Below are 22,409 nucleotides of genomic sequence, written 5' to 3'. Positions count from 1 at the left end.
AAAAAAAAAAAAAGCTAAACCTAACATTAGTGAGTAAAATTAAAAAAATTATAGTTGAGTTGTTAGTTTCAAAAGACGCAATAAGTTTAGTAACAAAAAAAATTATCATAATTCTAGTAATCAAATCCGAACCTAAGTTGGTGGATAAAAATAAAACCAAACCTAACATCAGTGAGTAAAAGGAAAAAAAAATTAATTGGGTGGTAAGTTTCCAAAAGTACAATAAGTTGAGTGGCAAAAAATTTTATTTTCCCTTTCTTTAATTATTTGTATTGTCATGTTTTTTTCAAATACATAATTTTGGGTAATAAGTTACTCTAGTGATAAGGACTTATCGATGATTTCCGGTTTAATAGGTTATAGGTATATATATATATAAGGCTAGTTAGAATACTTCGGCTAATTCAGAAGACCAGATCTGATAAAATTGAAAGAGACATTACACTTATGTTTGAATATGTGTGGAACTACACACTTGTGTCTGGACATACTAACCACGTACATCTCAATTGATTTGAGGTTTTGTAGGGGTCGTACTCGTTTAAATCTGTCGTGAGGTTTTAAATAATGAATATTTAGCTCATGATTGTGTGACAAGCATGTTATAAAAGATAATTTTTAATTTTTTTAAATAAGAAAGTTGCAAAAATTGTTATAATTAATTTAGGTTAAAGGCTATCCTCATGAAATTATTATTGATCAATAATATCTAAATATTTTGAAATACTCAGCACTAACAAAATATATTCGATATCAAATACCCCCTCCGTCCTGTTTATGTACACTGTTTACATGCATTTTGAGACTCCTGTAAAGTATAATTTTATAACGTTTTTTTTAATTTTTTCTTTTCTTAAATAAAAGTTTAAACGTCAAACTTTTTTTCAGAAATTTTTAAAATATATAAATATTATGCAAGTATACTTTAAAGGAGTCTCAATATGCGTGTCAAAAAGTAGCGCAAAAAACCTGATAGAACAGAGGGAATAATTGTTAAGAGTTAATGTAGATGGGAAGATATCGCCGATGATAATTTAATAAAAAAAAGAACAAGGTATCGCTGATGATTTTCAAATAAGAAATGAAGAATCTATTCAACATAGATCAACAAAAAAAATCGACCGCCAGTAGAATATTTAATTTTTAAAAAAATTAAAAATTTATAATTATTTATTAAAAATTTAAAATTTTTAATTATTTTACATATTTAGTACATAAATATTATGCGTAATATTAGTTGGAGTTCTTATAGTTGGATGCAAGACGCAATAAAGGAAATAGTGCTTTAGATCTGGGGCTGTAAATCGATACGGACTATCCGGTGTGTCGGCTCATATATATATCCGGCTCGAAAATATGATACGTGTCTTATATCCGTCTTGAAAACGATCCAAACTTGACGGAAAAATTAAGCTCGTATAATATATGATCTCGGATACGAGCACACCTATACCCGCTCAGATTCGGTCTCATATAATTTTTCATAATATGATCCTATCCGAATAACCGAATATGATCCACGGTTCATATTCGATTCAAAATCATATACATATTATATTTTAACACCATTATATTTGAAAGTAAATAGTCATCATTTTATAAAATTGTAATATCTTATTTAAGTTTATATATCTTCATAAAATATGGTTTATTTAATGTGATCATACTTATTATCTTCATATATATATTTAATAAATGATATATACCAACGTATAACTATAAGTTTTAATTTAAACTTATTATACTTTATAATATTATGTTTACTTAGACTAAATGATAATTATTTAAACAACTGAAATAATAATGATATTTGATGTTAGTGGATCATATCCGACTCATATTTGATGGATCATAAACTATCCGGTAAAAAAAAATAAAAAATACTAATACATAGTAGTTGCATGCTATGTGGTTATTTTGTGATACTAATACTAGCATTCATTTTTCGTCATATGCAACTACTTGCACCTTATATTGCAATTAAATATAATTTTCAGCATATTTTTTCAAAGTTGCATTTGTGGTTGCATATAGTGTTGCTAGCAGTTACAAATATGGTTGCAAATGCAACCACAGTACTTTTGCAAATATTTTTTTGAACATAGTATTTTTGCAATTCGTATTAAAAAGTGACAGTATTTTTGCAAAAATTCTTTTAAACTTGGTTATTTATGAAAAAAGCCCTAGATTTATTAATTATTTTGTGAATTAAATTGTTTGATTTATAAAATCAACACGTATAATTTTGTTGCGATATAATTTTGTTTGTGGGATCATTGTTTTGAATACAAAATCTTGACCAGTCTGTAGGTTTTTTATGAGTGCAATAATAATTATTAAATAAAAATAATGTATTCGATGACCGAATTTTAATTCCACATTAGTAATTCTGATTTTACATGGAAAAGAATTTCACTTATTAATAAAGAGTTTAGATAATATGAATGGCTAATAGTATTAATATAGACACCTTATTTATTTGACTTCTAAAACCTGATTATATATACCAGAGTTGTTTCTATATTAAATTACGATTTTTCTAGTACATGCCCATGTACACATGGTAAGCGCGGTTTTTATTGGCTCTCATATCTTAATAATGATGGACTCCCCCTGCGTATATACAACCACCACACCAATCAATATTTACCAAACATATAAAATTCTGCGCTTATCATGTAATCATGCGCACATACCAGACAAACCCATTAAATTATTAGAATTTTAATATTAAAATGAATAATTTTTTGCCCATTTTTTTTATTGGTAGAATAACTGTCACATTACAAAATCCTGACATATATGAAAATAAAACTATATGATAATAATAATAATAAAATTATGTGATGATAACCAAATTTTGATATTTTGATATTCACTATTTGTGAAGATGTTTTATAGAAAAGATTTTCAATGTGATAGAAACTTTATACAGTTGCTTCATAAATCAAGTTGTTTGAGTTTTAAAAATTAATATAAATAATTTTGTTAGCAATTTAATTCTATTAATTAGATAATGATATATAAGTTTTTCCATATTAATATAAATAACAAAAAAATTTAATAAATAATTATGTGATAATAGTCAAATAAATATTTTGATATTTGATATTTTTTAACTTAAATAATAGTATAAATATTCAAACTCGATTCGTCACACATCGATAATCATCGATAGTCGGTAAATTTATAAGCAGGTCGGAACGGACCCAACTTAAATAATCGTTGTGATCCGAGCTAACAGAATCATGTCACTCCGTATTTTGGCACACAGCCCACTAACCGTCGGATCAAAACAGAAATCAACGGCCAAACCACCACTCCCTTCCCGCCACTTCAAGATCCAAAAACTACAAAGCCTCTAACAAACTATCTCTCTCTCCCTCCCTCCCTTCCTCTCTGTGAAAACACAATGTCACCTCTCTCTCTCCTCCTCGTTCTCTCCCTCATCTCTCCCACAATCTCTCTCTCCTTCGAACAACAGCTCGCCGCAACCGAGACCTCTCTCCGCATCTCCAACTACAATCTCTTCGGGAACGCCATCTCCACCTCCGATCTCCGCTACCGTCTCCTCTCCTCCTCCTCCGCCTCCAACGCCTCCTTCACTCTCTTCGCTCCGCTCGACTCCACTCTCTACTCTCTCGACATGATCTCTCCCGCCGCCGCCTACACTCAGACGCTCTACTACCACGTCGTCAACGGCCGCCACACCATAGAGGATCTGCAGAGAGTGTGCTATCTCGATACGCTCTTGACGCATTACAGCGTGCTGGTTAATCAGAATGCGGTGAACGATACGGTCGTCGACGGCGTGGCGATCGCGTTGCCGGATTTGTTTGTTGGACCGAGGATCGTTGTTCACGGACTTGACGGAATTCTTGTTCCCGGCGAGTTAGGTCTTGACGATCCGGTTCGCGATCCTGAGTTTCACCGTGAATTATCTCCTCAGGCGTCGATTCGTTCTGAATTTGTTTCTCCGTCGTTTTCTCCGGTCAGTTTTAATTCTCCGGCGATGTCTCCGATGAGTTTTGAGACGCCGGCTGATTTTGATTCTACGGCGACATCTCCGGCGCCGGAGATGATGTCTCCGAGGTCAGAACCTGAATCAGTTACTCCACCGATATCGTCACCGTCCGGATCAGAGAGTAGGAGTAAGAGCTCGAAAAGGAAGAATCGCGGTAAAGTCGGGAGAAGCAAAGGCAGGCGTCATCGTCGTGCACGGAATGTACATGATCGTCATGAAAGGTTCTCAAAGTTTATCGATCGTCACGGTTCTGATTTTTAGGCCTCGAAAATTTGTATGTAAAACAAAATTTCCTGATTGTTCAACTCCTTTACGATTTCGAATTGTTCATTGTGGAAATTGCGCTTCTTTCAAATTCGATAGAATGTGATCAATGTCTTGGTAGTTTTCTTGCTTGGAGTTGAAAGATAGGTCCTGATTGTAGATTGTTTACTCTGCGTTGTTAGTGATGAGGGAAATGTCCTTGTTTCGATTTCGATGAAATGTGAATTCATAGTTCTGCAAAACGATCGGTATTTGATATATCGGCCAGTGCTTGTTGCTTGTTTTGGTTTTTGCTTAATCTTTTTGGATTCATTTGCAGTTTTTGGATTTGTAAAACGCGATCACAGTAAAAAATCAAAACATTTTATCAGAAGCTGTGGATCTCATTCCGTTGCATAATCAGTACAAAATCGAAGGAAAGCCTCAGAAACAGAACAATGATAGACAATAAACTCAAGTTACAGTAAGATAACAAAAGGAAAATTGTAGTTTATTATAATTGACCATAAGATGGTTACAGATTACGGAATCTGAAAAACTTTAGGGAGAATATGATGGGAAACATTTGTAGTGGCATTGGTATTGTGTGGAGGGGTGACAGTAGAGTTTGAGGCATCACAGTAGCCACGTAGAATGTCACCTTCTTCGGAAGTGAATCCAAGTGAACCAAGCATAGAAGGCCAGCAATCATGTTCGATAATTCTGATGGCACGACAACAGCTTTGGCCGAGGTAGGTTTCACCATTGAGGAAGAAAAGGATGACTTCGCTAGTGCACGATTGGAGTTGAAACAAGGAGTCCCAGCAAGCGGTTGAGCTCTCTTCATTGTCAAGCTTTAGTCGGGCTACTAATGTGGAGTTTGTGTAAGGAATTGGCCGAGCCATCACAATGGTGGATATGAAATATGATGCAAGGAAGATCCTCAAAAGAAACTTGTAAGAGTTGGCCATTGTACAAAGAAAAATGAGGAGGGATGCAAGTGAGAGTATTGCAGCTGCAAGTCCTGATTATATAGGGGGTAGTATAACTGATGGGAGGTGAAAGGGCAGAATTAAAGGAATTGAAGTGGGAAAACAAAGAGTTCAGACTTTATTAATGTCTAATAGATATTAATACCAAAGATTTATTTATTGGAAACAATTTTATAAAATTATGAAGCATGGAATATCCTGTATGTACATCTTGTAACTCTTATTTAAAGAACACGTGTAAAACTGGTCTTCACTATAATATATCATGTACTGGAACACTAACACTGTAATTCTAGCCAAGTCTCGACAATTACCATATCTCCATCAGAAAGTTTCATTTACGACCACTACCCCCACCTCCAATTTTATTGCTCTGTCTCTTTTCTGTCATGAATGAAATTTTCAGCTCCATGAAGCTTGCAGACCAGTTGAAACTCAACCAAGATGGCTTCTGGCTTCTTACTATACATTCTTCATCCTCCAAATGATTTGACAACATACCAAGTTGCAACCACTCTGCTACGTACGTTGGAAAGCATGCCAAAATCTCGTCCCCGGGCCTCAATATGAATGAATGCATTCCAAGATTCATATCTAAGCTCTTTCAGTTCACAGACATTGCATAGACTTCAAATAGTATAAAATCATATAGAGATACTGTTGGGAACTCCCATCCCTTTCAATTTATCCTGACAAGTGGTCTTCAAAAGGGTATATGGAATTACACCAGCTCCGCTTCTGTTCTTCAGTTTCTTGTTTCTTTCATCAATGATCTTGTTAAGGTCCATCAGTCTTTCACGGAACAATTCAAATTCTGCCTTGATGACTGCATTCTCAGCCCAGGATGCCTCTGGTTTGTCACCTATATATTGTTCATCTTCTGAATGTTTAGACAACACATTTAAAGTCGCCACCACCATGCAAGCTTGATCACAAGTAGGGAAGCATGACAAAATCATGTCCTCTGGCCTCGATATAAAATCCTCCCAAGATTCATCTGTTTGATCTTCTGTGGGCATCTTGGCCCTAGCAATTGTTGGTCTACTGGGAAAATAAGCTGCATAGTCATATTGTCCAAAGTTTACAGCAGCATGGTGGCCTGATGCTATCCATATCATGGTTGTCAAGATTCCTGTGAGGTCCTCTGAAGTATCTAGCTTAGGCCACCATGTTTCATCCTTTTTGTCCCTGTGGCCTACAGTTCGAATTTCTGTCCACCAGTTTTTGATTTCATAGTCAAACTCGATGTCAGTTTCATCAGGATAATAGTGATTGACATACGCATTCACCCATTGTCCAATGATCGTCCACATAACTATACCATCACTGGCATAAGGATAATCTTCTATAGTTAACTTCACACCAGTGTCTGAGGTCGGATCTTCCTCGGCCATTCCCCTAAATATATAAAAACAATATGCTCAAGCTCAAGCCATGGTACTTTATTCAGTAACTTAACTTGAGATAATTCTTCAAATTAAGTTTCTAAATCTTATTCTAGAGTTTTTAATTTTCACCCCTCTAGTGAAAATTCAGGGCTCAAGCCATGTACCTTCGAATAAGGTCTGCTGGCAATCCTTCCTGATCAAAGCGCCAAAGGTCCCTGTAAGCAACAGAGCTCATCTCCAAAGAATACTTGCCTGGTGAGAATGCTGACTCGATTATCCCACCTGCATTCACAAGACTTTCACGAGCCAAAGCATTGATCGCCATTGTGTCTTTAAAGTGAGGCTTTAGCAGTCTATATATTGGATGCATTGAACTAAGTTGCCGATTTGTTGCAATTACATAAGGCTCTACCACACAGTGAGTTCTTAGCCTGCATCAGCAAAATAATTTAGATAGAAAAATGAGTTGGACTGTATAAAATTAAGAGCGAGAGAAAGAAATGCTCAAATACAACATCGAGATACTACGAGCAACTGTTTGGTAGAATTGACCTACATACCAATGGCTAATTAGCTGGTGATAACAAGAGTCAAGTGCCAGGAATTGAGCTTTGGCTAGCATCCATAGCCAGCCTGCTGTACCATGCGTACTCGGAGTATAGGCCTCCTTCCACTAGGCTTTTCCTCTGGATGGTGGACAAACTAACTCAATTGCCATCGGTTTTAATGTGTCTGAAGTAGTTCGGAAGAACAATGCCCTAGATCCATAGAGATTTCTCCCTCCTGTCTTTCGTACTTTCTCCACAAATGGCAACATAAGATCATGGTAATCTATAACAAAAAGCCTTTTTTCTTCTATGGCCTGAATGCAGTAAACACCAGAAAAAGAAGCCTACTTATAGAACACGTGATGCTTGGTTGATTCTTTTTGAAGGCACATAAGAATTACTAGATTATTAACCATGCGTGGCCTCTTATTTAGGTTAGTTACCTTCTCAACCGTCATGCACTCAGCCATCATGGATTCCAGTAATTCCTTGGTGATTGCTGATTCTGGTTCTCCATAGTATTCTTGAGCAAGATTACTTTTTAATGGCCATTCCTGCACGAATTCTTTGTAAATATTGCAAGTGGCTTAACGTTTACATATGCATACTTATTATGTAGAAATCTTATAATTAATTTAGACTCCAAATACTTTCTCATTCTTGTATGCACCTCTCAGATGATCACCAAGAGAATACTTGAGGTATTAGTACACATACAAATTTCATATACACCAAGTCCACATGTTTAATTATAGGTAAGATATGATGTTTCAGCAGGATTTGTATACCCTAACTAACTGTATAGTACAAGGGTTGACTCCTGCAAGTGTTTGACGACCAAATTCTTCATCCTTCATCCAAGCAAATTTGTCTTCTGCAATATTCAAAGGGTGAGTTCTCTAGGTAGTATACATTTGAGTATACACACTTTCATATATTTTAAATTATTTGATAAGGTTAAAATCGTACTGTTAAGTAATTCAGGAGTCCTGAAACGCAGAAAGGATCCTAGATCAGGCAAAATTTTGGAAGGTGTCTCTTTACATTCTGTAGAGAGATTATCATTTTCATCAAAAAGCTGGTCTATCTCTGCAAAGCTTGAAAATCTTCGTTCATCTTCTTTCAAAAGGATATTCTCTATCGCAGGTATAAATGCATGCCGCTTGGCAGAATTGAAGCTTGATAGCTTCATCTCTGAGAAATTTTCATCCCTCGGAACATATATTTTGTCTTTTATCCTTGGATTTGAAAAAATTTCTGTACATTGCACACACAAACACATTCAGTAGGAATTAAATCCATTAGAATCAGCTACTTACAGTAGATTACATTAAACTTTGTACTTCTGTGCTACATGATCTACTCGAAGATCAGAAACACATAGTTTCACATCACTATTTGGCGAAATAAGTTGTCTTTACCTAACCACATAAAGATGTGAAAGTACTCAAAATAGTTGGTTATAATCAATGACAGAGATATTTGAACTTTTTTAATATGTCTCACCCAGTGTTGTGAAAAGCGAGCCTAGGCGAGCGCCTAGGCACAAAGCGAAGCAAACCACACCCTTAGCGCCTCATATATGTCGAGGCAAAGCAACTTCAATGAAGCGCACGCTTTTAGCCTTGAAGCAAAAAGCGCGCTTAAGCACGAAGCGGTAGAAAAGCACGCTTTAGCGAAGCTAAGCGCATAATAAGATATTTAATGTTATTGGGCCACTTTTAAGGCCCAAAAGTACTAACCCATAACAAAAAAAAAGAATTTTGGGACACTTTTAAGGCCTAAAAGTACTAACCCATAACAAAAAAAAAAGAATTTTAGGCCCAAATAAAAAAGCTATATCAGGCTCTCAGCTTTCATCTTCTCCGATGGTGATGGACTAAATTGGTCAATAGTTGAAAAAGCTTCAGGTGCTACAGAGCCTGCATATAACTCCAGGTCGCAATCAAAATCAGCCTCTAAGTCTAATAGGGTTCAAAATAACCCCAATCCTTCAAGTTCAAAACAGAGCAAAGGTAAGAGGCCTTGACGTTTAATAGATGAGGACGAAGAAGAAGAAGTACAGGAGTTTGAATTTGAAGAGAACACTTTAATACATGAAGAAGAGTCAGATCAGGATTTTAAAGATGAAGACTTCGATGAAGATGATTTTGGTGAAGATGATTGATAAAATATCTACCAGTTGGGAACTGGAAGCCTTGAATTCTGCCTATGAAACATAAATTTTGAATTTTAATATTTCATTTTAGGATTGTTTTTCCCTCTAAAAGTATCATTTAATATATTATAAAGGATAAATTAAGTTATTTTTGGCTTAAAGTGTGATTTAATATATTATGAAGTATAAATTATGTTATAAACCTATATACATATATCCTAAATAATAAATAAAAAAATTTGTAAAACATGCGCCTAGCTTCAAAGAAGCGCGCGCCTCGCTTTTGCGCTTTGCGCCTAGGCTCCAGAGAGCTTTGCGCCTCGGTGCGCTTAATGCTTTCGATAACACTGGTCTCACCTCTAAATGAAGCTTTAATATGTTAAATTTCAGATAAATGCATACATACCTTTCTTGGAGCTTGGACTGCCAGTTCTACACCTCCTTGGATAAGGGTATGTTGGATTTCCACCAAGAACTTTTCTCTTCAAATCTTCACTCTTATCAGGGTCACCGAGATCATTATAGACATCATAGTCATAGATTCACCATACTTTCGCTCCCCATCATCATGGTTGCCTCTGAGAGCAGACAACTCATCTTTTCTGTAATCTAACAGTCCACTTGGTGTTTGGGATGGTATGTATGACTGTACAGGGCATTTCACATTAATTGTCTGATAATTTTAACAATAACTAAACCAGGCAAGGCAACAACATAACTGAAAAACTGTTTTCCAGACCCAAAAGAGACTAAATCAATACCGCAAGTTACAGAATTGCAAGTCATATTTTCACATTTCCGATAACAAGTTTATAACTCATGACATAAAGGCTAGCTTACAAGCTACAGAGCTTCCTGCTAAAAGAAGGATCCTATTAAAAGAAGGTCTTTTTAGCGTGTGTCAATGAGCACACAATAACAATTATTTTTATTTAGGTGACAGTTTTTATTGTTTATCTTTTTTGCATACAAAGCGCCATCATTGTTAATGACATTGGAGCTCGCGAAAATTCCTCACCTAATTAAAAATTGGTTGTTAACGTGAGTAGACACCAGAAAAACCGTTAGAGAATAAGCTGACCTTGTTTGTGAAGAAAATTCTGTTGGAATCTGGTTGAAGCCATGATTCACAGCTGAAAATAATCCTACCACCGGGATAACCATCAAAATAGATCTCCTTGACAAAAATCTCCTAACTGTTCTGATTTCTGAGAATGACGGCGCCAACATCCCCAAATCTGTGTTCCACGTTAAATGTACATGTGTATCCTCCTTTTCCTTCTTCAGCATCTTGCTGGATACTTTTTCTCTTTTCACCATCTTCTTTGTCCATAAAAATACCACATGATGGTTTAGTATCCTTTTTTCTTTATAATCAACACCGCTTCACATAGAAGATATTAATGCCAGAGATGCAAGTTTTAAATAACCGTAAATATATAGCAAGTTCAACACACTATGTTCAACAAACACCTAAAAACAATTTTTATAGAAAAAACCATTTTCAAGGAAAAAAAACGCCAGACCACACTTCCATATATGAATTCAGGAGTGTAAATGAGCCGAGCCGAACTCTAGAGTGCTCGTGTATCATTTTTTAAAAACTTAGAGAACTCGAACTCGAGCTCGGATCGAGCCAAAAATATTGTTTGAGGATCGACTCATTAAGGAATAACTCTGTTCACGAACAGCTCGTGAACCGCTCACGAACGTGTCTCACGAGCAGTCTCACGAGTTTTTGCTTACGAACCGCTCATTAACTTACGCCCACGAACATGTCTCACGAATTTTTGTTCACCAACCGCTCATTAATTTTGTTCACGAGCTTGTTTAATAAACTTGGCTAACGAGCTAGCTACGAGCTTGTTTGTTATTTAAATTAATTAAAAAAATAAATTAAAATTCTAACAATATTTTAATTTATGCTCTAAGGAATCATAAATTTATAATAACTACGCCCACGAGCCATGTTCACGAGGCACGCTCACGAGCCATGTTCAGGAGTCAGGTTCACGAACCATGTTCACGGGCCGAGTTCATGAACCATGTTCACGAGCTAGTTCACGAACTACGCTCACGAGCCAAGTTCACGAACCATGTTCACGAACTCGTAATTCGAACTTGTTTGCGAACTATCGAGTCAAACTCTACTGTGCTCAAGTTCAACTCGTTTATAAAACGAACCTTAAAATTGTGCTCAAGATCGACTCATTTATGAATCGAACCGAGCTTTTTTTGAACCGAACAATGAGCGGTTATCGAGCGTATCAACTCATTTACAGCCCTATTAATATGATTATCACTTGTCCCCAGGAAAATGACACAGTGATCAAGATGAGCAACTCCAACCAACAAGTTAGCTTTTATTTATGGTCTTAAGCTAAAATTTAAGACAACTTATTAAAAAACTGCTTCAACAGTATGTTAACCCTTCCCTATAATATTAGAGACCCGCTTTTTAAGTCTTATTTTTAAGAATCGTATATTTATTTATTCGAGTAAATATCACTTCCTTCTTATTTACACTATTTTTTTCACTGTTGGTCCTATAATATAATGTGTTAAATGAATAGAAATTTTTATAATTATAGTAATAATAAAGATGCAACCAGAATACCAGTTGTTCTAATCCTCCTAGGTTGTATGACATGCTTGATAAGACTGATATACAAATGCAATTTTATAAACTATTTTAATATTTTTATGAATAAAATAATAATATTTATAAAAAAAATTTTTTAAAATAAATTATAAATTATATTTTATATATATCTTAAAATAAATTTCAAATAATATAAAAAGTAATAAAAAAAACTGAAAGGGAGTGATGTAATATTTAAGGATTTTTTCATAGGACCCCGGCTCCAGAGATGCATCTTGTATTAGGAAGGACTATATCTTTAGCTGGAAACAATGGGCCTGTTTGGCAAATAAAGTAAGTTATATTTTCATCATTTTCGTTTTTCTTGTGTTTTTGAAGTCAGAAGATCGAAATTATTCTATTTAATGATTTGTATTTTATTATGAAGTTTTTAAAACTTTAATATGTAATAAATTTTATTTATTAATAAAATTTATCTTGTATGTTAATATTTTTTTCATTTATAAATCTAAATTACCAAACACTCAATTAACTTATAACTAAAATTGTTAAAAATTTTAAATAAATTATAAGTCAAGTTTACTCATCACTTATCATTTTCTTATTTTTCAAATAATTAAATATGAATGATAGTACATGATTCACCATTAGAACCTTAGAAATGGAAAATTAGCAAATGAAAAATGGTCCCACATTGGAATAAAATATAAAACATTTCAAGGGTTTATTATTCAGGGAGCACCCCACTTTTGCCATGTTCAGATGTCCATCCATAAATACTTAACTCTCGTCTCTCTCTGTGAAATTTTAAATATATGTAGAGAATGACTAAAGATATAAAAACATGGATGGATCAAAGTGTCAAATATATTTTAGCAAACTTAATCGTATTGAGTTTGTTAGAGGTTTCAGTAAAAATGCATGCAGTTGGAGCTATGAGTGGTACGTAACTGGTCCATCATGTTAGCAAGCGCATATGAAAGCAGTACTGTTACTTGATCAAAAAAGACTTACCGGAGCATTTGTTTGCAGCCACAAGCTCGACCCCCACTCTTCCGGATTTAACCCGACCCAATTTTGATAAGTAACTCAGGACACCAGTAGCACCAGCTTCCACAATAATTGTGGCCGTAAGTTGAATGTTATTCAATGCCGGGTCATTACAGTTACTAGGTTTTGCTACGGCTGCACAAACATAACATTCACTTTTGTTGCTCGGGTAATAATCTTTTCGGTTAAGTTGATTAGTCACTAGAGGTAATGAGCGAGATGAAAAAGGTGCATTGTGCCATGGAAGCTGGTCTTTGTTGGAGAAGCAAGAAGAGTAGTGCTGATTAAGAACTGATTGAGGCTTTAACATTTCTATATATATTTGTGTTTCTTTATGATTCTGCTGATATTTAAAGTAAAAATCCTATGAATGCATGTGTTCAAGTCCGAGGTTCTATACTTTCTATATATAGAAGAATAACTGTGAGATGGAGATCCTAGAATAATCGAGATTTAATTGGCTTAAAATCGTCAGTCCATGAACCACGAATGCATAATCCTCGTATAACTTGTCAGGTTTCTATTGGTCCCAGACTGCTATAGCACCTGCATTCAGAATGCTCCAAATTTGTGGACCTTCTCCGACTAGTGTATGAGCAAATGTAGCTAAGAAAATGGGGACCTTCTTTCCTCAATAATGGGGAAATATATGTACCTTATTTTGTCCGAGCTCACGTCTAGTCGTGGAACGCATGGCCCAAGTGTTTACAAAATCGACAAGTTATTTTATGGTATATATGATTTTTTTTTAAACGGTGTAATCTAATAATAAGAAGTCATACGACTTATATACCAATGATCGAGTCCAATAAATAGTAAGCTGCAATTGTTTGTTCTCATAAAAACACGGTTAAACGATATTTTCAAAATAATATATATACAAATACAAATACAAATACTCATTTCATTCATTCTCGTTGGATACGGGTATTTCCACTTCATCATGCATATCTTTATGGAGCTATCATTTGAGTTATTAACTAAAACTACAATTTTACAAAATTTCATCATCAAATTAAGACCTCGTACAATCAATAAGTGAAAACAAATCTCTCACCAAAGAGAGAAAACAACTTGAAAATACAAATTGAAAATCGAAATTAATGCAAACTGAAAACAAATAAAAAAATAAATTAGATATGATAGTCAAAACCACAAGATATGCGAATAACTCTTGAATCCGATAAACTCTGGTGGAATCTGGTAGAATCGAAGAAAAAGGTAAATCAGATGCTCCAATGATGTAGATCTAGAAAAAAAACCACACTTAATCAAAAGATTGAAGTCCTTCCCAAAAAGGAAGACTATTAAAAAAAATAATTAAAATAAAACAAGTAAAAGAGTTTGGGGTTTTTCACAAATGAAAGCTGATGAAAACCCCTCAGATAAGAAAGTTGATGACTGATTTTAAACATTGCTGAATTGTGCTCGGTTACAATTTTATAATCTTGCAAGCACAAGTGTAGCCAATCGTAGCAAGCTTTAAGAAGTATCATAGTTTTCTAGTGATCGCAACTCTCTTTTAGATCTTTCCAAAATTTGATGGACCATAAACAGTCAAGTCTGCATTTTCAAGCCTTTATGAAGGTGATGACGAAAGAATAGCCTTTACTTTTTCTTGTCCATTTTTCACATTTCTATTCTTTATGATGTCTCCAAGACCCATAATATTAAGATAAATTTCAACATCAAGGATCCATGTCAAATAGTTGTTGTCGGTGATATTAAGAGTGTTAAATTCAAGTTTCGTGAGATTTGACATTTATTTTATTATAAAAACAAAATTTATATGAATAATAATTCATGAAAAGAACCACGCATAATCAAGGAAACACATTCATACATGAGTCATTGTTATTAAGAAGTAAACATACATTTACATATTAATAAAAATCTTACAACTAAATGCATGTATAAGTTAAATAAACAAATAGACACATCTATACTACATTATAATAAATCAACATGAGTATAATTTGTAGTCCAACTTTTTAGTTATATTTTTTGATTTGGTACTCTCCCCCTAAAATCAGAAGTCTACAACATATAGAGGTCTATTACTCTTACATTGTTAAATAGTTTTAAATACTAAAAACACTCATGACAATACATTCTCATATAATATCTTATAAAAAAATTTATAATGATGTTAAAAAAAAATTATAAATATTCAATTTTGAATATCTTTTTTTTACAAAACCTTCAATAACTTTTTTTTTTAACTCTAATGTATTCTATTTCAATACAAACAATAATCATTACGTAACCCTTACTAACTCTAATCTATTACAAATTAAATATCTTTTTTTATACATACGAAGGTATACAAAATATGAAAAATCTGATATAAAATTAATTGAATAATAATCATCACATATTAATAACCGAAAAATACATGAGAACGTATAATCAGTTGATTAATATAATTTAATTAAAATTCAACTCATTAATATTAAAATATTAATAAAATGATGTTAATATTTAAATAATAAATTATGAATTATATACCCGTTCGTGCTTCGCACAGTTATATGCCAGTTAATATAAATAAATATAAATGAATTCTCTCACATGATAAGAGCTATGTATACGTATGAAAAGATCAAATATGAGAATCAAAATATGAATGCACCTCGATTTAATATTTGTGAAAACTATGATAAAAATAAAAATAATATGCATGGTATAGAAAGGACCAAACATGTCACTGAAATATGATACCCAAGTAGCAGTACCAGAGCATGACATGTAGCACGATATAAGTATATAACAAAATAAAAACATACTATACACATGGATTTAGAAGTATGTACTTTTTGTACACTTTACAAGACAGATATAAATTGAATTTTTTTGATCTTTTACGAAAGTAAATTTCAACATACGGTAATCTTTACATGTGATTATTATTGGGGTATAGCACAAAATTTTTATAACTTAGAAAATATTTAAGTGTATATTTTTATATTGAAAATTTTACTCCCTCCATCCAACAATACAAGTCTTTTGTGAAAAAAATTACACATCTTAAGAAAATATTAATCAGATAATTTTTTCTCACTTGTACCCCTAATAAATGCATGAATGTAGACTCTTATTCAACCCTCATTAGTTTGTTATACAACTTTCAAGAAGGGTAAATTTGGAATAATTTTAATATATTTGTATTGAAAATTAAAAATAGACAAGTATTATGAAGAAAAAATTCTTTCAAAAAGACTACTATTGTGGGACGGAGGGAGTAGTATATACAATTTATTTGGCCGGTCAAATTTATATATTCAAGGATTGATGGTGGAATTTGTCATATTTAAACAATTTTTATTATCTTCTCATTTAGGAAATTTCAAGCACAAAAAAGTTAAGGGGTGGTTTAGTTCGAGGAGTGGAAGAATCCTGTTATGGGTTTGACTTTTGAGGTATCATATCTGATATCATGTGTTTGGTTAAGTTTTAGAATCAATATATATATACAACTTTTGTAAAAAAACAAGTTATTAATTTATATTAACTAAAAATATTAATAAAATTATTGTTGTTATATATTTTTGCATCATTAATATAATTTGTTTCCATGGTATTGGCTATAATATTGGTTGGTTATAATTTAAAAATAGTATGTTATTAATATTTTAGATTGTTAAAATAGAATATATCAGTTCAATATGATAATAAATGATGTACAATCTTGCTATATATTTCTTACAGACATGTAAGGTTCGATAAATTATAGGAGGTTGGCTAAAATTATAGACAAAAGGGTCGATGTGGTTGGAGTGTGAGTTTTAAAAGAGTTGGCTATATTCTTTCAAAAAAAAAAAAAAAAGAGTGGCTATATTTTTCAATTTTGATATGTCAACTTATATTTTAGCTAAAAGATTTGAGAGGTTCAAAATGTTCTAAGATGTGGGTTTGAGATTTTATTCTTTTTCTAGCCGAACACGATGTTTGAAATATACGAAACTTATATCTGATTTCATAGACTCTGAATAAGGAGACGTTAATGAGTTTGATGTTAGTCAAAATTGATGACATCATCTCATAACTCATATACTCTCTAGATTAAATCTGGTGAAATTTCTAATTTTGATGCAACCCGTTATATTTAATACAGTATCGGACAAATCTTATGTCCAATATTTTTAATGATGACTAGTAATATAAATTCGTTGATTTAGCTTGATCAGATTTAGTCATTCATATTGTTTTACAATCAGTAATCAAATACGGAGATGGGCAGCGATAAATAGGGAAATTGCATGACTGGCACATTTAACAGTAGGCAAGAATTCGGAGCATACTGTTTGTGTCCGAGAAATAAATAAAATGGGAAACATTTGAGGTTGAGGTCAAGTACTGATGACATGCATAGGTGCTGCTCCTGCTGGGACTCAAAGGTACATTTAGCACCTCCTGATGTTACAGATATAATTAAGTGGAATGCAAAAGAATATTGACACTGATGAAGTTACAAAAGAGCCACATTAGCAAGACAGAGCTCAGCACACAGTGCACAAGTGTGAAAGTAGTTTGTTAGAAAGAATATTCTGGAACTAGTATATAACATTCTCTATTATGTACAGACGAGCTCATTAGCTAGCTTGCTCTCTACTGTTCTTGATGCTTTATAATAAAAGTGACACCTCAGCCTCCTGGGCCACTCCAGTCTCCAGGGGGAGGAATCGTGATACACATTGCGACCCACATGCAGTTTAATATAAAAACAAAACAAGATGCATATGTTTGCTTTTTCTTCTCTCACTTTGATCACAACCTGTTACTTTGATCAATATTGGATTTAATTGTTAGACTTTATGGTCAGAAACTTATCATCTGTTAGACACTAATTATAAATTTTTTCAAAATTAATTAGGAGTTGAACTGTATTTGTATTTGAGCAGTGCTAAACAGCCAAATAAATTTTCGAAATTATTTATCAAATCATATAGGACAACACTTGATATATAAATTTTAATTTGGGAAGGTTATGTATGCATCTGGGGTTCTATATTATTATTGAGAAAGTTATCGTTTATGTATACAACTCAGTATTTTGGGAATTTTTTTTGGAATATTTAGCATTTCTTTTCACTTTTATATTAACGGATCGTATCTGTTTAAGGTAGCGTTGTCTTATAAGTTGGGACGTTTTTTTTTTTCGGACATTAAGTTTTATTGTCTAAACTTCCAGAGACACACTACGCCATATATGGCCTACCGCAATGGTATGAACGTGAGTGTTGCAAAATTATGTTGCATTAGATGCACTAATTCATACCTACCGCAACGATAACCATCAATGTGCATTTGATGTTGCAATAGCCGAATACATGTGTTGCATAGAGTATTAGTAAACTAATAATTTATAATATGACAATAAAATTTACATAAAACAAAGTTAAAATAATTTTAAATAATTAATAGATAAAATATAATATATTAAATAGGAAAAGACTAAATGTTTGAATACAACATTAATTTTTATATCTCTTTAAAATAAATAATTGTAATAAAAATAATAAATTTGAACGATTTAATTATGAATAAGATAATAATACTGAAATTGAATTATATTTTTCAAAATAAAAAACTATATTAAATGATTATGTTTTTAAATTATTATGAAATTGAATAATTTAATCTTGAAATTTATTAAATTTGATAAATAATTAGACATATCGTAAAATAAAATGTCACTCAAATAAATGAACAATTTTATTTTTAAAAATATAAAGGTAATTTAAGTTTTTAAAAAACAAATTCTAGTTTTTAACATAATATTTTTAAATTTTAAATAATTATATAATATATCTATGACCCTAAATTGTTTTGATAAAAGTAAGGATCCTTTTTTAAATTATACAAAGTATAAATAAATTATAATTTAATTTTTTGAAAAAGACAAGGATTTTAATAGAATGTTTTAATAAATAATATGTTAAAAAATTTAAAACAAGTGAAATGGCTTTTTCATTTGCAGCACGGCGGGCTCCAAATATTTGGACAAAATTTGAAGAGGCAAATTTTTTGAGGACATAAACCAGTATCCACACAAGTCCAGATTTTTGAACATTCAGAGTATCAAACACGCTTTATTGACTCGTTCTCTCCCTCGCCTCGTCTCTCTTCTCAATCTCTCCGTTCTCTCTCACTCTCTCCGTCTGTCTCTCTCTTCATCTCTTTAGATAAAAATGAGGTCGATTTCACTCGTTCTCGTGGAATTGGAGCAAGCTCTCACAAATCACCTGGATTTTGAATTAAATTTAGGGTTTATTCAATTGATTTGTTCTTGGATCAAAATTGGGGGTTTTCATGCCTTTGATTCAGGGGTTTTTTGGTTATATTGTTTTTTCTCTTAGATCTTTAACTCTGTCTCTAATTTGTTTTATATCTTTGTTCTGTTTTAGGCTGGCTTTGGGTTCCTTAGGGATTGACTGATTTAAATCTTTGATGTGCGCTTCTTCAGCTTAAGGTACTCCGATTTTGTTCTTGGATTTTGAAAACAGACGAATATGTATATCTATACGTATGTAATTTTATGATGTAAGCTTTTGTATATGTGCTTGTTTCTGGTACTCTGGTTTTAGGTTGAAAAGTTTGTCTTTGTAGCTTGACCAGCTTTTATTATGTATCTGGTAGTCTGATTATTCATTAATGAATTGATGTTTTAATTAGTTGCGTGAACATGTCAATGAACTGTTTCAATGATGTGTATAATATGGGGTAAAACTAGTTGATTTTGTACTTGACTAAAAGCTTGAACTAAATAAAATGAAGAGCAGAGAATCTTAGTATGTCATTAAGACAGTGAAACGATTTAGGATCTCCTAGCTTATATTTCTTAACTTCCTGATAAGAAATACATGTTAATAATATGGAATATTAAAGAAACAATTGAAGTAAAAAGAATTAAGTTACTAAATATACCTCTCCTGGGGCTGCACAAAGAAGGTAAAACCAGTGATAGTTGTGTTCAGGGTCCAAAATCTGGCATACGCGAGATCGTATTTGATAATTTCTACAACCTGACCTGAATAGCAGGACACATCTCATATTTATGTTCATTACTTTTCTTGACTTGGCAACTAGCGCGCAGGTTGTAAGCAATGCTAACAAATTATTAGGACTTGTCAATGAGAAGAAAAAGAAACAAAATTGGTTTGATTATTATCAACTGAAGTATGCTAGATATCAGTCAAAGAGACCGATTATTAAGGTAAATAAAATGTTTTACTAATATCTGTACTATTAATCTTTATAGCACGCCAAGAGGAATGAATTAAATGTGATGTTTTGCTTTCTAATCTTCTTCCCTAATTTTATCAAAGCATGTTTTACTAATAGCTGTACTAGCACTTTTTTTTTCTTTTGCGGCTTACTGTTCCAGTGCTACATGTATTCTCAGATAGTCGAGCTTTTTATATAATATATAGTGAAAAATGGGTAATGGGAACTAGTAGTTTAAATTTTATTGTTCGTTTTTGTTTTTTTTTTTTTAACTTCATGGAGTGAACTATGATTCACTGAATTATGTTATGTTCTATCTATCTTGTTTAGTGTTCCAGAAGTTTTAGTCTAATACATTGTCACCTGCTTTTTCTTTGTCTTGTGGAGTGTTCACTTTTTTTTTCTTATAGTTGTGGTTACTTATTTTTCTTTAAAATTTTGTTCGATTTCATCTACTTTTGCTTATTTGTGGAAACGTTAACATGTATCCAGTCACCACCGCTCTTCTAATTTGCTTTGTCATGCATTTGATTTTTGGAAAATAAAACATTAATGCATGGTTCTGATATCTCAGGTTAGGTTGTGGATGTTGGATTTGCAGTTAGAAAATTCAAGAAAGGCGAAAAAGTTATGGCCATGCTTGGAACAACGGTATAGAATACTCTTATATCTCCGTTTTGGTTCGACCAAGTACTTCATATATTGCGGAATGGATTATGCGAGAAACATTTCAGTTGGTACTGTTATGTTTGCTCATTAATTTTTGCTCATTATGATATTGAAACAGACTGGAGGTGGATTAGTTGAGTATGCAGTAGCAAAGTAAGAAGTAACAGTTCTAAGGCCACTTGAACTATCAGCTGGTGAATGTGCCGCATTAGGCACTCAAGGGTTAACCACTTACCAATGCCACATCACAGCGGGAGTTGTTCTATGAAAAGACGCCAACCTATGAACATACTAACTGTTGCAGCTTGAGGCGGTGTTGGTCACTACGCAATTCAGCTCGCAAAGCTAAGGAACACTCATGTCACTATAACAGGTGGCTCTCGCAACATTGATTGTGTGAAGAAGACCTAAAGGATGAGTTGGATTTGTTAGGTAGTTTAGTTTGGTTGGATTTGTTTTGAACTTTGGTTTGTATGAATGATTAGTTAATTTTGCAGTTGATATAGTAAACTTTTGCATAGTAGTTTAATGTTGCATTAACACATATATATCAGATATTTAGTACAAATATATGTTGTAGAAAGTAGCCCTTGTGGGCCCCACACTTTGACCTCTACATGGGACTGACACGTGTCTGACCCACACGTGGGTCCCATTTTTTTTGAAATCAAAAGGTTTAACGTAACATAAAATTTCAGTTGCAATAGGGTAGTTGGTTGTTGCAGTAGCATGTCTATTGTAACAGAAAACCCTATGTTGCAGTAGATGATCATTATGTTGCAATAGAAGCCTAGGGCAACATGGAAAAAAGCAACTTAAATTTTATGTTGCAATAGCCCATTTATGGGCTATTGCAACATATTTTGGGGTTATGGCATCATTTTTTGGATGTTGTTGTAGGCCATATATGGCGTAGTGACATTTTCATATCTTCCAATTAGATAATAAGCTTTTTGAATGAAGGAAATTTCTCGGAGTATCTCGTTGCGAGCTAGTGCATTCTTGTCAAAAAAAAGAAGTTTACTCCAAAAAATTAAAAAAATTATCCTAAAAATGACAAAAGAATTACAAACAAATTTGAACATAATAGATATAACTAGAAATATACATAGGCTAGTTATCAAATACAAACCAACCCTTAGTTAAACATTAAAAATCAGTATAACATAGTGATATTTGTTTTAGAAATTAGTGATTTGTAGGGAAATTTTGTGATTCTTTGCATATAGATTAAACTTGTGAGATTCTAGCAAGATAAATCCAAGCAGCTGCGATTTATTATTTTGTGGGGTTTTGAAGATGGTGAAGGTGAGGCGGATGTGGAGGTGGAGGTGGATTTGTGGTGATAGATATAGTGAAGGTGGAGGTGATGGTCGTTGGGGAACAAGGGGCATGGACGTGCAGTGGAGTGATGTAGGTAGCGGTAGAGGCGGAGCTGAAGGAGATGGAGGTAGACGTGATAGTGGGGGTTGGTGGAGGTGGAGGTGAGGTTGTTGTAGAAATTAGTG

At 33.2% G+C, this 22,409-nt stretch overlaps 1 protein-coding gene, 1 long non-coding RNA gene and 1 pseudogene across 3 annotated transcripts; 2 read left to right on the top strand and 1 right to left on the bottom strand.

Moving 5' to 3' along the window:
* Positions 1-3,408: 3,408 nt before the first annotated feature.
* Positions 3,409-4,285, top strand: LOC108218933 (fasciclin-like arabinogalactan protein 21). Its single transcript, XM_017392118.1, has one exon. The coding sequence runs from the start codon at positions 3,413-3,415 to the stop codon at positions 4,283-4,285; it is 873 nt and encodes a 290-aa protein (XP_017247607.1). The 5' UTR covers positions 3,409-3,412.
* A 1,171-nt stretch (positions 4,286-5,456) lies between these two features.
* Positions 5,457-12,077, bottom strand: LOC108218928 (linoleate 13S-lipoxygenase 2-1, chloroplastic-like; annotated as a pseudogene).
* Positions 12,078-19,038: 6,961 nt separating this feature from the next.
* Positions 19,039-21,424, top strand: LOC108209564 (uncharacterized). Of its 2 annotated transcripts, none has more exons than XR_010291763.1 (4): positions 19,039-19,477; positions 20,102-20,221; positions 20,807-20,883; positions 21,020-21,424. It is a non-coding gene; the product is annotated as an uncharacterized LOC108209564 (long non-coding RNA). The 2 variants fall into 2 exon arrangements; XR_010291762.1 differs by having other exon boundaries at positions 19,074-19,477; positions 20,095-20,221.
* The last annotated feature ends 985 nt before the right edge of the window (positions 21,425-22,409 follow it).

Source organism: Daucus carota, chromosome 1 (assembly GCF_001625215.2).
Source record: "Daucus carota subsp. sativus chromosome 1, DH1 v3.0, whole genome shotgun sequence".
Lineage (NCBI taxonomy): Eukaryota > Viridiplantae > Streptophyta > Magnoliopsida > Apiales > Apiaceae > Daucus > Daucus carota.
The sequence above is the reverse complement of the archived record's forward strand: the minus strand, read 5'-3'. Positions and strand labels throughout refer to the sequence as shown.